The sequence below is a fragment of the Bison bison genome, unplaced genomic scaffold (assembly GCF_000754665.1).
Source record: "Bison bison bison isolate TAMUID 2011002044 unplaced genomic scaffold, Bison_UMD1.0 scf7180017864259, whole genome shotgun sequence".
Classification (NCBI taxonomy): domain Eukaryota; kingdom Metazoa; phylum Chordata; class Mammalia; order Artiodactyla; family Bovidae; genus Bison; species Bison bison.
The window spans coordinates 4,968,926-4,986,096 of NW_011494831.1; the positions used below are offsets into that span (position 1 = coordinate 4,968,926).

The 17,171-nt window shown below is 37.5% G+C and overlaps 1 protein-coding gene across 1 annotated transcript in view; it reads right to left on the bottom strand.

Moving 5' to 3' along the window:
- Nucleotides 1–17,171, bottom strand: part of UBR1 (ubiquitin protein ligase E3 component n-recognin 1) — a 156,221-nt gene that overhangs the window by 27,113 nt on the left and 111,937 nt on the right. Inside the window, exons 38-44 of the mRNA XM_010848042.1 lie at nucleotides 15,021–15,088; nucleotides 13,893–14,043; nucleotides 9,071–9,158; nucleotides 7,793–7,926; nucleotides 6,302–6,410; nucleotides 2,845–2,901; nucleotides 1,012–1,089 (exon numbers count right to left, since the gene is read on the bottom strand). Coding sequence (XP_010846344.1) covers nucleotides 1,012–1,089; nucleotides 2,845–2,901; nucleotides 6,302–6,410; nucleotides 7,793–7,926; nucleotides 9,071–9,158; nucleotides 13,893–14,043; nucleotides 15,021–15,088 — 685 coding nt within the window. The remainder of the gene's footprint in view (nucleotides 1–1,011; nucleotides 1,090–2,844; nucleotides 2,902–6,301; nucleotides 6,411–7,792; nucleotides 7,927–9,070; nucleotides 9,159–13,892; nucleotides 14,044–15,020; nucleotides 15,089–17,171) is intronic.

Genomic DNA, 17,171 nt, shown 5'->3' on the forward strand with positions numbered 1-17,171 from the left:
TGCTTATTTAACTTCTACGCAGACTACATCATGAGAAAGTACATTATGGGCTTGAAGAAGCACAAGCTGGAATGAAGATTGCTGGGAGAAATATCAATAACCTCAGATATGCAGATGACACCACCCTTATGACAGAAAGTGAAGAGGAACTCAAAAGCCTCTTGATGAAAGTGAAAGAGGAGAGTGAAAAAGTTGGCTTAAAGCTCAATATTCAGAAAACAAAGATCATGGCATCTGGTCCCATCACTTCATGGCAGATAGATGGGGAAACAGTGGAAACAGTGGCTGACTTATTTTTTTGGGCTCCAAAATCACTGTAGATGGTGATTGCAGCCATGAAATTAAAAGACGCTTACTCCTTGGAAGGAAAGTTATGACCAACCTAGATAGTATATTCAAAAGCAGAGACATTACATTGCCAACAAAGGTCCGTCTAGTCAAGGCTATGGTTTTTCCAGTGGTCATGTATGGATGTGAGAGTTGGACTGTGAAGAAAGCTGAGTGCCGAAGAAATGATGCTTTTGAACTGTGGTGTTGGAGAAGACTCTTGAGAGTCCCTTGGACTGCAAGGAGATCCAACCAGTCCATTCTAAAGGAGATCAGTCCTGGGTGTTCTTTGGAAGGACTGATGCTAAAGCTGAAACTCCTGTAGTTTGGCCACCTCATGCAAAGAGCTGACTCATTGGAAAAGACTCTGATGCTGGGAGGGATTGGGGGCAGGAGGAGAAGGGGACTACAGAGGATGAGATGGCTGGATGACATCACTGACTTGATGGACATTGAGTCTGATTGAACTCCGGGAGTTGGTGATGGACAGGGAGGCCCGGCGTGCTGCAATTCCTGGGGTCGCAAAGAGTCGGACATAACTGAGTGACTGAACTGAACTGAACTGAAATGCCAATGAATTATACAAAATTGTATGTTATGTGACTTCTTCATCAATTAAAATTTGCTAGTGGTGGTAGTACTAAAAGCAAGCTCAAAAAAAAAAAAAAAAAAAATTCTTCTTACCTGAAATGAGAAGCTTGATTTAGGAGGCAGCTATAGTCATCAGGAAGCTCTATCAAACTATTTCTTTTTCTAGGGTACCTAGAAATATAATTTAAATGGCAGTGAGTAAATAAGCCTAGGTCAAAAACAGACCAAGTAATAGAAGGATGAATGTTTTAAAAATAATGAGAGAAAAATTCCCTGGTGGTCCTGCTTCCACTGCAGGAGGCACAGGTTCAATCCCTGGTTAGGGCGCTAAGAGCCTGCCACATGGCACAGCTAAAAACAAAACAAAAAACTTAGGGATTCATTTTTGCAATCTGTAGTAATTTCTACCATTGACTAGATTTATCCAAACTTTTCAGTCTAGAATTCCAGATCTTTCAGCAGCCATGTTTCCTTTCCAAATCCAACTCCTACTATTTCCTAAGACTAAATTGTTCTGTTATTTCTATACTGTCTAGGAAGTAATATAAAGTAGCAGTTAAGAACACAATCTTTGCAATCAAACTGGCCCAGTTACAAATCCTAGATTCTGACACTCGACAAGCCACTGAACCTAATTCTATATTAGCCGGTCTGTAAACTGAGAATAAATATATTATGCTCCCTCAGTCATAAGGTAGACTATCAATTTAGTAACATTTTGTTAGGGGGTGGGGTGAGGAGAGAAACATTAAATACTCATGCTGATTGAAAAAATGTTAAATATGAATAACAGTATCAAGGAACCTCAAATGGCTGCTGAGAACTCAATTAGATATTGAAGCAAAACATAATATACTTAGTACCTAATACATGTTTTTAAGTATTATTTTTCATTCTCACCATACTAATACAACAAAAGCCTTGCATGTATGCCCTGGGAAAGGTCATCTGAATAACAGGAAATGTCATCTGAAATAATATGAATAATAGGAAATTCTCTCCTTAAATCCCAATCAATTCAAATTTTGTAATTCCTTCTGTGTGCAGCAAAAATTATCTCCTCTAAAGCTAAACTTATATCATTAAGAATATTTACTCTTTAACTTTCTATTAGCATTAACAGTATATTCCATATATTATTATACTGTATCTTATCTCTTGAGTTTATGAATATAACTAGACTATAAACTACCTATGACCAAAACCTGTATGTGTTATATATCTTTTAACTCTCCAGGAGTAATGTTAATTTGGTACCATGCTGGGGAAACAGCAGATGTCTAACAGACACAAAATGACTTGTGTGAGACTAACAGTCCTAAAATATGTACTCATCTTTTAAACCCTTCTTGGTGATGAGAATACTACTGCCTCTGAGCATAGGAGGTATAATCTCTAAATTGCTAAAATTGGGTTATAGATATGAGAGGATATGTTAGCATAGGTTTCAGGGAGAGGGTAATATTTAAATCAGTCCTTGAGGAAGAGATGGATTTTGATTAAGCCAAAACTTAAAGGAGATGGGGGGCTGAAGAAAACTTTTGTTGAGTAGTCTCCAAGCATATAGAAAGGAGGAGATGGGGAAAAGGGAATAGTTTTACTTACATTTTCATTCTCAAAAGGAAAAAAAAAAGTAATTTACATGAATACTGTCACTACCCTCTCATTTTAATAAGTAGTAGCTCCAAGAAACCATCTCTTCCTTTGCCTTTTAATAGGTATGCATTAGCTTAAGAAATAGGAGTTGGTGGTGCCAAACAATTTAAGAGGGAAAGGACAGTCACTCCAAGAAAAAAATCAATTGTAGGAAGAATCAAATTTTCAGCAAGACATAACAGAAATGTAAGAAATAGTATGCTGAGTGAGAATGAAAAGACTAGAAAGCATACTCATCAGCTGACGGAAGGACTTAGAAGTAAAACCAACCTGACTACAGTGCTTTTTTGCTTCAAACAGTTTAGTAAGGCAGGGTCTGTACACCACCTGTATGGGAAGCAGAGAGAAAAGCAAATGGGTCATCACAACTTTAGTGCAATATTCATCGAGCCATCCTCGCTAAACCTCTTGGCCCCTTCTTTCCATGTGCTGTCTGCTAGACTTCTTTTTACCTTACATCTTGCCTCTTCTTTCTTCTCCTTTTCTTTTCTCCCCTTTTTTAATGTCTTCCTATTTATCCTCCGTCAAATCTTCTATTAATTTCTTTTTTAAAGGGTTTATCTATTACTAGAAAAACATAAACTATGCTCAGTATTTTAAGAAGAAGGAATTTAATACCAGAAATTGGAAATAAAGGTGACAGAAAGGCTGAGAAGCCAACCAGGAGACAAAAAAGCAAGGCAACAAGAAGATCAGCCAATAACAGGAAGCTACTACCCTTGCCAGGCTGGAGGAACAAAACAGTATTTTTGGAATGGTATTGTTGGAGCTAAGGGTCACTGGTGAATCAGATGAACCAGGACCAAAACCACCTGCACTGGCTACGCACTATACTATCCACCTGTATGAGTTATAATAGGAGGTCCTGGTAAGGAATGCAGAACTAACAAGCTACCACCAAACGGAAGAATTCAGGAAAATCAAAAGGAAATGCCAGTTCATACATCCCACCAACCTCCCAGAATCCTTCTTGCTGGAATCCATCTTGGCTGAGTGATGTAGGTGTCACCAGGAAGGACCCTGAGTCATAGTGATAGGCCAGAGACACCCCGTAAACTAACTCCATTACCATAAAACCTGAGACATGGCAGAGCAGTTCTTCTGAGTTCTCTTACCCTGCTGTTCTCCACCTGGGCACCCCCTCCCAATAAAGTCTCTTGCTTTGGCAGCACGTGTGTCTCCTCAGACAATTCACTTCTGAGTATTAGAAAAGAGCCCACTCTTGGGCCCTGGATGGGGTCCCCCTCTCCTGCAGCAGGTGGATGCTGGAACTATAGTAGACTTGTCTGGCAGGAACTAGAGCCAGAGAAGAGCTATAGCCACTGTCAGGAATGCCCCACAAGGCAAGGAGAGGTGACCTAAACACAGGTTTCTCTCTTCCTCCTGGCTTCCAATATCCTGCCAGTGCCTCCCACAGGCTGAAGCCAACTGACAAAGGAGACCGGGTAATACGGCCTAGTGAGGTCAGTTCATCATCTCTCAGAGCAGACGATGAGGAAAGGCTTTGAGGCCAGCAGAGCCAGGAATGGTACAGACTGTGCATTTCAAACTTTGAATTTTTAACATTAAACTAGAATGGCAGGCTAAAACTCCAACAATATAAAAATAAAATTAGTATAACCTACTGTGATTGTACTCAACACAAAGGATGGTAATGATTTTTTTGGATCCATCTGATTCATTTTTATCACACTGGAAATCAGAATACCTCATGAGAAATGAGGAAACACGGAAAAGCACCCAAAAGAAGAGATGAGAACACATAGAAAGGTGGCCAGAGATGGGCAGACATTCACACAAATCCTGACTTGAGCATGCAGGCAACAAGACACAGATTAAAGAAAAAGGAGAAAAGAAAAGAGGAGAAAACTGAAAAGACTAACTGTGACTGATAATGTTAAAACAGAGATGAGAAGCCACAAATGGAATTACTTGGGCTAAACCTATGTCTATCAAACCAAGACTGAACACAAGTATGAGGGCTGGTAGCTAGGAGAACTCACCACGTTTGGAGAGTTTCCAGGTTGGTGAACACGTGTCAATTCGGGGACAGTGGTGTGCTCAGAGAGTGTGGAAGTTCTGCTCCCTTTTCCCCATACCTTGCCCTGTGTATCTCTTCTATCTGGCTGGCCCTGAGTTATATCCTTTTATAAAAAACTGATGCACTAGTAGGGAAAACGTTTCTCTGAGTTCTCTGAGCTGCTCTACAAATTAATCACGCTATATAACCTTTTGGTCAGCACAGGAGACAGCCTGGATTTGTGACAGCCTGGTTCTTTCTGAAGTATGTGATGTTGTCATGTTTTCAGGACTGAGCCCTCAGCCTGTGGGATCTGACACTATCTCCAGGTAGATACTGAGCTGAATTGTAGGACACCCAGCTAATGCTGAAGAATTACTTGTTGGATGTGTGGGAAAAACACCCTCCCCAAGTGTCAGAAATGTATGTCAGGATCTTTAATGGGGGAAACAGAGTAACATGATGAGAACTGACTATTGAAACCATGGTATATGTCAATTATATCTCAAAAAAAAAAAAAAAAAAAAGATGGAAAATGGTGGTAGAAAGATAGGGTTAGGAGACTAGAGATTTGAAGGGTAGAGAGTAAGCAAGCAGAAGGGTCAATTAAGTATGGGGGTACAAAGAAATCTTGAATAAAAGAAAAGCACACTTCCCCATGGGAAATTTAAATGGATATATTTTTGAGTTACCAAATGACTTTAAAAAATTAATTAAATTTTTTTTATTGAAGGATAATTGCTTTACAGAATTTTGTTGTTTTCTGTCAAACCTCAACATGAACCAGCCATAGGTATACATATATCCCCTCCCTTCTGAACCTCCCCCCCACCTCCCTCCCCAACCCACCCCTCTAGGTTGATAGAGTCCCTGTTTAAGTTTCCTGAGACATACAGCAAATTCCCGTTGGCTATCTATTTTACATATGGTAATGTAAGTTTCCACATTACTCTTTGCATACATCTCACCCTCTCCCCTCTCCTCATGTCCATAAGTCTATTCTTTATGCTGTTTCTCCACTGCTGCCCTGTGAATAGATTCTTCAGTACTATTTTTCTAGATTCTGTATATATGTGTTAGAATATGATATTTATCTTTCTCTTTCTGACTTACTTCACTCTGTATAATAGGTTCTAGGTTCATCCACCTCATTAGAACTAACTCAAAGGTGTTAGTTATTTTTACTCAGCCTTTTTACGGCTGAGTAATATTACATTGTGACTTTTATTTCCTCCTCAGTCACCTTTCTAAGATATGTGCTACCATATGAGATACGCTACTATTGTTGCCCCACTCTGGGTTCTTCTGATGCTTAACTGTGACTGTATGGCTGCTGACATGACTTATCCTCACTTCACCACCACCTCCACCCCATTTAAAGCAGGGATGAGACAGCAGCTGTGGGGAACTTGAGCACAATGATTGGCAGTCATGGTGGAACAAGCAGAAATCCTGGTGGCCCATTAGTGAAGTCACTCAGTTGTGTCCGACTCTTTGTGACCCTATGGACTGTAGCCTACCAGCCTCCTTTGTCCATGAGATTTTCCAGGCAAGGGTACTGGAGTGGGTGTGTGAATTAGGAACCTTGTGTATTTTTGCCACCACCTTCAATCAATGGTAATCAATCTAAAAGCTTAGCAAGTATTTTAAATTTAAAATTTCCAAACTGTATAATAATCCAATAATGATATTTTATCCCCGCAGTACCTCTGGAGGAGGGGCCTCACAGTATCCCAGTATTTCTGGAAAAGCAGGAACAAATTTGTGGGTAAAGATAAATAGCTACAGAGTACATTGTACTCTCCTTCTGCAGCATCTACAAGAAAACAAAAATATATTTAATAAGTACATTATTCTTACCTGGTCATCCTGTGTCTAGAGTTTCTTCATTGTTTATGCTCGTTTCTATACTCTGCCTATAGAGTATACTTTGTAAAACTGTGGATGATAAATAAGACACAGTGATCCTTTTGAATCTGATTTGAGTCATTGTCCTGATCAGACTTCTCCAACATCAAACCACCCCCAAAATACAAAATACAAAAGTGCTTATCGTGGCAAAAGGCCCTACCTGATCTGACTTCATCTCTTACCTGCCTCCCCCTGTTCATTAGGCTTCAGTCACTCATCTCTACTACTCTTTGATGACATCAAGCGAACGCTTTGCATTTACTGTTCCTTCTGCTTACAATACTCTTCCTTCAACTCTCCATCCAGTTCAACACCATGTCCTTTTCTGATCTCTCTGCTCAATGTCTCCTCACAAAGAAGTCTTCCATGACTCTGCCCCAGCATTCTCTATTCTCATGACCTGCTGTATTTTTTTTTTGTAGCACTTACCACCATTTGACATTATACTACATGTATTTATCTACTGGCTTATATTTCATCTCCTCTCAACAAAAGAAAGGACTTTATCTCATCCATTGCCATACGACAGCACCAACAAGATAATAAATAACTTTTTAAAGAATGAAAACACAGATCTGTGCTGACAATCACTTGGAAAGAAAGCACTATCCTATTTGTACAGAATCAGAACAAACCTACATCTAATGAGCCCTACTGAACAGAGTTCAAGATAAAGAACCCTGTTAAGGTTGACCTGAGAAAAGAACAAAAGAAAGCATCTCGGAGGAAATTTGATGACTCTTCCAAAATCATACAAACCTTCTGATTTTTACCCAAACAAAGCCACAAGGAAACCTTCTCTACCTTGATGTAGATTTAAGGCAAGTAAAGAAGAAAGGAAATTATTCTGTTACTCAAATACCCAGGGCCTCGGTTAACACAACAGGCCTTTCACAGCAGCATTTTATTTATTTCATAATAGTTACAATCAAATGTTCAAACTTCAAGAAACAGAGTATATTATAAAGCCAAACAGTTCTCTTTCTTTAAAGCCAATCAATCTTTGTAATTTCTTATCTGTCCTATACTGCATGAAGGCATTTTGTAAGCTCAAATACAAAAGTTGTACATAGATAGGAGCCATGAATAGGTTTTGTAGATTATGAGGCTAATCTGGTTTCTGGTCTCACCTTTTACCCACACCAGGGCAGGGGCACACATGTTTGGAATGAACACTGATGAAAGTGTGAGGAATAAAGAAGTGGTTTTGCCTGCTCTCACCCTTGAGGCTGAAAGTAACAAAAAAGTCTCTTATTTACTACTCTGTGATTTCATTTTCCTACTTACTGGTAAACAGTTCTTCAGGTGGAGTTACTCCAAGTAAATAGTGGAAAAACAGTGCAGCACAGCGAAGATACGGGATGATGCCATTCTTCAAGGAGACCCATAAATACCAGCCAGGAATACCACACCCAATGCAGCTGAGAGGCAACAATTCCAGAACAGAGCAGAATACAAATCAGATGAACACCCAGATTGTAAATACATCCCCTTTCAAAAACACACCTCAGCATTAAATAATTTTTTATGCATTAACGATAAACATTAAAACAAAATATTTAACTAGCTATAGCTTCAGTCTTTAAATCTCCTAATAGTTTCTTAGAGCAAACCACAAATCTTGCATATTTTATGAGGTAGATTCTTAAGGCAAAGAACAACTTTATTCTTTTTCCTAACCCTTGTAATGAAATGTGGAGCAAATGCATTTATCAGTAACTAACCAAAGCAGCTAAATTAGCTTAAAAAATTTAATACTTTCCTGATTTCTGTATTAAAACTGGCGATTTTTAGGGCAGTGAAACTAATAATCTATATGATACTATAATCTTATAACACAAAGTGAACCTTAATGTAGACTATGGACTATATAGTTAATAACAATGTATCAATTCTGGTTCATCACCTTAACAAATGTACCACACAAATGAAAGACGTAATGGAGAAGCTGGTGGTGGGAGGGAGGAAATGGAAACTCTTGGTTACTTTGTATTCTATAAACCTAAAACAGCTCTAAAAAATAAAGTCTATTAATGTAAGGATAAATACACATATATTCAGTACTTAAACTGAAAAAAAGTTGACTGATGAAGAAGACGAAAACAAAGAGGGAAACTTGGCAGCAGATGACGCTCAGCAGAGCACTCTATTGCACTTTTGGTTTTAACCTCTGTGTTGTCAATATATTTCACATATTACTCACAACAGCCTTAAAAAAAACTCAGTAGTTAAGTGTATTAACTGTATGAACTGCTTTAAAAGAACAACCTATTTTCAACTTTTTACATTTATTTAAAGTTTAACTGCTGCATCTGGTTAAAATTCTATCATCTTTTGCCTATATTCCTGTAACAGTTTATAAGAATAAAGATGTGTCAAAACTTGTTTTCAATCTCAGAAACAAATGAATGGGTAATTTTTATTTGTTGTTATTCCAAAAGCCTTTAACTGATTTTTAAAAACTGGAATTAAAATGGTTCAAGAGATACTGTCAAACAACTGAACAAAGATGTGTAATTATAAAAACAATACTGAAATAGACTGGACTAATGGGCTGTTACTCACCCACTTGTATACTGAGAAACTTCTGCCAAGAAAGAAGATGCAGAACGAGCCTCTTCACTCTCTTCCTGTATCTGTGCAAGGGGGAGGTCTGAAAAAGAAATTCTGAAAGATAAATCTATGAATTTACTATTCAATTTATTAGTGAAAATCTCAATTTCAGAATTCCCTGGTGGTCCAGTGGTTAAGACTGTCTACCAATGCAGGGGACACGGGTTCGATCCCTGGTGCAGGAAGATCCCACATGCTGTGGGGCAACTAGGCCCATGCACCACAACTACTGAAGCCCAAGCACCTAGAGGTCATGCTCCACAGCAAGAGAAGTCACTGCAATGAGAAGCCCATGCACCACCACTAGAGAGTAGCCCTCTACTCGCTGCAATTAGAGAATGTTTGTGCACAGCAATGAAGACCCAGCGCAGTCCAAAATAAAATTAATAAATAAAGAGTTCAGTGTTTGTATATGATTTTTTGATTTGAGGTAAATTTTATAATGCAATAAAATACATAAATACTAAATGCACCATTTGATGAAGTTTGACAAATGCACACACCCATGTAACAATATCTTGAAAATTACTAGCACTAATCAATGAATAGAGTAAAGTTGCAGGATAAAAAATCAACACACAGAAATCCCTTGCATTCCTATACACTAATAATGAGAAAACAGAAAGAGGAATTAAGGAAACAATTCCATTCACCATTGCAACAAAAAGAATAAAATACTTAGGAATATATCTACCTAAAGAAACTAAAGACCTATATATAGAAAACTATAAAACACTGGTGAAAGAAATCAAAGAGGACCCTAATAGATGGAGAAATATACCATGTTCATGGATTGGAAGAATCAATATAGTGAAAATGAGTATACTACCCAAAGCAATTTATAGATTCAATGCAATCCCTATCAAGCTACCAATGGTATTCTTCACAGAGCTAGAACAAATAATTTCACAATTTGTATGGAAATACAAAAAACCTCGAATAGCCAAAGCAATCTTGAGAAAGAAAAATGGAACTGGAGGAATCAACCTGCCTGACTTCAGGCTCTACTACAAAGCCATAGTCATCAAGACAGTATGGTACTGGCACAAAGACAGAAATATAGATCAATGGAACAAAATAGAAAGCACAGAGATAAATCCACGCACATATGGACACCTTATCTTTGACAAAGGAGGCAAAAATATACAATGGATTAAAGACAATCTCTAACAAGTGGTGCTGGGAAAACTGGTCAACCACATGTAAAAGAATGAAACTAGAACACTTTCTAAAATTAATAAACTATTTTTTTAAAGCAGCTTTAGGTTCACAGCAAAACTGAGTGGAAAGCACAGATTTCCCATATACCTACTGTTCCCAAACACCTACAGTCTCCCCCAGTATTAGCACCACTGGCACATTTGTTACAGCCTACAGTGACACATCATTATCACTCAAAGTCCATAGCTTACATTAGAGATAACTCTTGCTATTGTACATTCTATGGTGGTGGTTTAGTCTCAAAGTCATGTCTGACTCTTGTGACCCCACGGACTGTAACCCTCCAGGCCTCCTGTGTCCAAGGGATTCTCCAGGCAAGAATACTGGAGTGGGTTGCCATTTCCTTTTCCAGAGGATCTTTCCCACCCAAGAATTGAACCCTGGTTTCCTGCATTGCAGGCAGATTCTTTACCAACTGAGCTACAAGGGAATCCCTGTACATTCTATGGGTTTTGACAAACGTATAATAAGTTGTACCCACTATTATTGTATCCAGCAGAATAGTTTCATTACCCTGAAAGCCTTCTGCACACTGCCTATTCACGTTGTCTCCCCTAACTCTTGCCAATACCCACTGATCATTTTACCATCTCATAGTTTTGCATTTTCCATAATGTCATATAGTTGGAATCATACAATATGTAGCCATTTCAAATATGCTTCTTTCACTTAGTTGTATACACTTAAGATTCCTCCATGTCCTTTCATCGCTTAATAGCTCATTTCTTTTTAGAACTGAAGAATATTCCATTGTTTGGATGTACCAGTTTATTTGTCCATTCACAAGGATATATGGGTTGCTTCCAAGTTTTGGCAATTATGAATAAAGCTGCTATACACACCTGTGTGCAGGTTTAGTGTGGACATAAGTTTTCAGTTCATTTGGGTAGGTATCAAGGAGTGTGACTGCTGGACTGCATGGTAGGAGTATGATAGTTTTGTAAAAAACTGCCAAATGGTATCAAAGTGGCATTGATTTCATTCCTGCCAGCAAAGAATGAGAGGTCCTGTTGTTCCACATCCTTGTCAATATGCAAATGCTGTTAGTGTTTTGGATTTTTCCCATTCTAATGAATGTATACTGGTATCTCGTTGTTGTTTTAATTTGTAATTCTCTAATGACACCTGATACTGAACATCTTTTCATATGCTTATTTGCCATCGGGATATCTTCATTGGCAAGGTGTCTGTTCAAGTCTTTTGTTCATTTTCAATGAGGCTGTTTGTTTTCTTACCATTGAATCTTAGTCCTTTGTATATTCTGGATCACAGTTCTTTATCAGATGCATCTTTTGCAAATATGTTTAACCAGTTTGTGGCTTATCTTCTAATTCTCTTGATAATAATCTTTTGCAAAGCAAAAGTTCTAAATTGTAAGAAGTCCAGCTTATCAATTATTTCTTTCATGGATTGTACCTTTGGTGTTGTACCTAAAAAGTCACTGTATCCTCAAAATCACCTAGATTTTCTCCTATGTTTTCTCCTAAGAGTTTTGTATTTTACATGTAGGTCTAAAACTCATTTTTAGTTAATTTTTGGGAAATGTGTAAGATCTGTGTCTGTGTCTTACATGTGGGTATTCGGTTGTTCTAGCACCATTTGTTGAAAAGACTGTCTTTCCTCCACTTGTCTTCACTCCTTTGTCAAAAATCAGTTGATTATATTTATGTAGGTGTATTTTGGGCTCTGTTTTGTTCCACTGATTCATTTATCTGTTCTTTCACTAATACTACACTGTCTTCATTCCTACAGCTTTCTAGCAAATCTTAAAGTCAGGTAATATCAGTCCTCTGTCTTTGTTCTTCTCCTTCAATACTGACTTGGCTATTCTGAGTCTTCTGCCTCGCTAAATAAACTTACAATTAGTTTGCTGATAATCAGAGAACAACTGGTAGGGACTCTGACTGGGAGATTATTCGGTTTATATTTAATTTTTCCGAATTTACTTTTGTGTGTCTTCCTTCTCATACTGAAAATTCAGTTCCCAATGGCATTAACACAATCACTTACTTGATTTAAAAATTACCTAAAATAATTTCAAAATAATAATATTAGTACCACTGATACTACTAATTGAGTTCAAATTAAGATTTTTTTTTTTAGTTCCTCCATTATCAGAATATACCCTACTAGGAAAGTACAGTTGAAATACTGTTTTTTAAAGTCACTAAGCAATTATTTTCTCAATGTATTTCTTAGATTCATTTGTTGTTTTCAACTGTCAAAAAATTATTTTTGCCATTCAGATTTTTTTTGTTAAGTATAATTAGAGTTCTAAGATCAACTACATTAAAAAAACATTCACAAGAATCTTTGCATAAATTCTTGTACTCTTTACTTTGTACCACAGGTAACTTTTTTGTTTTCCATTTATACTTCTGTCATTTCATTTATTTAAAAAGAGCAAATATGAATATATGTAAGCATATATATGCATAAATACACATAAAATATCTTACGGAAAGGTATTATACTATAACTTTTGCTCTGTACCCTACTTTTTTTCACTTAATATCCTTGAGCTCACTTCTTCAGTAGATTTTATTCCATTTTATAGCTACACATCATTCTAATATATGGGTACACCACAGGTTACTCAGCCAATCACCTAGTTTTTTGTTATTCCAAATAATGCTACAATGAATAATCTTGTGCTTATATTCTTTCATATTTCTGCCAGTAGAACTTTGGGGTAGATTCTTAGAAGTGGGACTCGTGGGTCAAAAGGTAGATGTGTATTTAATTTTGCTAGATACTATTCTAAGATCACTTTAATTATTTGTCCTCTAAATTATCTGAACTTTCAGTAGCCATTATTGACCACTGATACTCAAAACCCAATTTTGCTTTCTATTAAGAGCAGAATCTAAAAGGACAACTATATCACAATTCCATGATGGTAATATTACCCATGTATCTTCAAACAAGGATATATATATATTTTTATCCAAAAAATATTCATTGAGTTCTTACTGGGTGTAACAGAAGTTGCTAACCATTTGAAGCTTATGAAGAAAGATTCTGAAATTTGAATGTTCCCTATTCGAGAAGCTTACAGTAGGGATGAAGGAGCAAGGAGAAGCAGGAAAAAGAGTGGAACAGCAGTAAGATATAACTATAAAATAAGACACCATGTGATAAATGCTATAAAATGAACCAAGTACTATCATTCTAGGTGGAGGAATCGACAATGTTTTATAGACAGGCTTATCAAAAGGCTCAGAGTATTTAGGCAGGGACAAACATTGGAGAGACTAATCTCCAACCTTGACATTGAGGAATCTGGACAAAAAAAGAAAGAGAGCAGAAAAAGCAGATCCAAATGGCTTCCCTGTGTACCTAGGGAGTAGCTGCAAGGGAGAGAATCAAGTGGTTTAGCTAATTATTCCTGTCACAGTTCTACCTTTCCTTTTAAACAGCATCCGTAAAGAAACAAATGAACGATCACTCAGTAAGAGACATAATACAGAATGGTTAACCACAAGCATAATTAATTTTCCTAGTAAATCACAGGCAAATGTTATTTACAATTAACAACTGATGGGAGCTTTACCTGTGTCTATGGTAAGAAGTATCTGAAGCATGTGTGCCATGGTGATCAAATGGAAGAGATAAAGGTGGTTATACGAAGAGCTAACTGGTGAAGGCTGCAGATCAACAGCATCATCCCAGTACAAGGACGGGAATGCTAACACAGTACCCACCTATGAGAGAAAATCGACATCAACATGGGTAGCAAAAGGACCAACACAAGTTATCTCATAACTAAATGTAAAGAATACAAGATCCTGCACCATGTGTGTTTTTAAATAACCACGATATTTTTCCTAATTATTCAAAAGGATATTTTAGAATATAATATACCATAAACAGAGGATAAAAGCCATCATCAAACAGATTTATCCCTTTGCTGGGTCCACTTATTCTAGTTCTAGGTAATAGTCTCAACCTTGTGGTTTTAGGGGATTCAACATTACAACCATTTGGAGAGCTCTTAAAATAACATTGATACATAGGCCCCACCCTAGTCCAATCAAATAATTATATCAGGGGTAAGGTCCAGTTTCCAGCATTTCTTTCAAGATTTCCATGAGAAATTTCAAAAGACACTGGTGACAACCACAGGGTAGAGGATACTGGCTAACCTTGCATCCACAAAGTCCATGGTCCTAACCTTACCATGGCTCTCTAGAAAACTTGTCTTGAAGGAATGAAATGGTCAGAGAGATGGAAAAACTGTACAAGAAATTCACAAAACAGTTGTCACTAACCATAGGTGTTTTGGGAAACACCTAGATGTGCCCATGGCCTGGTCCACATCACGAATAATTAACAATTTTAAGACAGCTCACACCATTATTCACTGCTTATAATGTAAACAAGTTGAGAAAAAGGGGAAGGGGGAAAACATATTATTAGAAAAAGTCTGCCTGTATAGACACTAACTAAATATAATCAACTAGACTACAATCTATTACAATGTAAAGGGTAAATGTGGTTTTATTTTTAAAGTGATTTTGATGGTCTCAGTCAAATCTTTATCTATTTATAAAGGGAATGGAAAAAAGAGACTAAACTTTCAAGATCAGTATTTATAATCTTGAACAAAGAACATAAATTTGAATGAGGAAAACACTTATAAACTTGAGTGACTTAAAAAGAAAATTTACTGAACACTTACCAAAACATGAAATAGATCTATGGATAGAAGGCAAGGTGTAGCTTCTGATTGCAGGTTAGGAAGAATAACTAAAAAACAAACAAACAAAAAACCTTAATGTAATTCAGCCAGTAATACAGCAATGCAGTTAAATGTAATACAACATACTAGCATCTAAAACAAAAATTTAACAGGGTTATAATACAGAAACTGATAAACTGGTCCATCACACCTTTAAGATACAGGAACCATAACTAAAGATAAACTAAACTGAGAAAAGGCTCTAAAAAGCTCTGGATGCAATTTAATGGTTGAAAAATAAGATATAGGAGGAAAGGGTAAATAAGTTAGGATGACTGAAATAAGAAATTATTCGATAAGTATTACACTCACTGAATGAAAAAGGATTACTTTTAAACAATGTTCTCTACCACTTCCTACCTCCAACTACACATTTATAAATGTTCTGTGATACATGAAATACATGAACAAATTTGGGGTTGGGGAGCAGGGAGAGCATGCAAATTGGTGTAAGTGAAAAGAGGATGGAGACAATCCTCCTGAACAAAACTAGACAACTGATGAGTGGAAGGAAATGCAGACAGCTCAAAAATTTTGCCTTTCTGATTTTGATCAGTCTCTAAATTCAGAAGTCAGGCAAAGAGTTACAAGGAAGTGAAATCAAGAATTCAAAACAATAAGTGTTTATATACACATAACCATGAGAATTAATTATATTTAAATAAAGCTATCATTTGGTTAAAATGAAGGAGAGAAGATTCTTTTCAGACTAGGTCAATTTCTTAACCCCAAATCCAAGATTCTAAACAAAAAGCATAAAAGTTAAGAGCATGGGCTTTGGAGTCAGACAGAAATGGGGTCCAGTACTTCCTATGACTATCTGTCACAGGCAAGGTATTTGACTTTTCTAAGCCTCCAGTGTATACAGGATTGTTGGGAGGTTTGTTAACCTGTGCATTCAAAGTACTTAACCTGAGTGTGGCATACAGTAACCACTATAAACACTATTAATACCGGCTCTATAAAATAAACTAAAGTGAATACAGGGCTCTGCCATTAACTAGCTATGTGTCCTTTTTAAGTAATATTTTCAATACATTAGTTAACATGTCCATGACACAACCAACACTACCTACCTTATTTTCTCAGTGTTAAAGTATTTTGCTCCCAGGATATTTTCAGTTCAGTTCAGTTCAGTTACTCAGTCGTGTCCGATTCTTTGCGACCCCATGAATCACAGCATGCCAGGCCTCCCTGTCCATCACCAACTCCCGGAGTTCACTCAGACTCACATCCATCAAGTCAGTAATGCCATCCAGCCATCTCATCCTCTGTCGTCCCCTTCTCCTCCTGCCCCCAATCCCTCCCAGCATCAGGGTCTTTTCCAGTGCGTCAACTCTTCGCATGAGGAGGCCAAAGTACTGGAGTTAGTTTCAGCTTTAGCATCATTCCTTCCAAAGAAATCCCAGGGCTGATCTCCTTCAGAATGGACTGGTTGGATCTCCTTGCAGTCCAAGGGACTCTCAAGAGTCTTCTCCAACACCACAGTTCAAAAGCATCAATTCTTCAGCGCTCAGCTTTCTTCACAGTCCAACTCTCACATCCATACATGACCACTGGAAAAACCATAGCCTTGACTAGACGGACCTTTGTTGGCAAAGTAATGTCTCTGCTTTTCAATACGCTATTTAGGTAGGTCATAACTTTTCTTCCAAGGAGTAAGCATCTTTTAATTTCATGGCTCCAATCACCATGTGCAGTGATTTTGGAGCCCAAAAAGTGTGACACTGTTTCCACTGTTTCCCCATGTATTTCCCATGAAGTGATGGGACCAGATGCCATGATCTTTGTTCTCTGAATGTTGAGCTTTAAGCCAACTTTTTCACTCTCCTCTTTCACTTTCATCAAGAGGCTTTTTAAGTTCCTCTTCACTTTCTGCCATAAGGGTGGTGTCATCTGCATATCTGAGGTTATTGATATTTCTCCCAGCAATCTTGATTCCAGCTTGTGCTTCTTCCAGCCCAGTGTTTCTCATGATGTACTCTGCATATAAGTTAAATAAGCAGGGTGACAACATACAGCCTTGATGTACTCCTTTTTCCTATTTGGAACCAGTCTGTTGTTCCATGTCCAGTTCTAACTGTTGCTTCC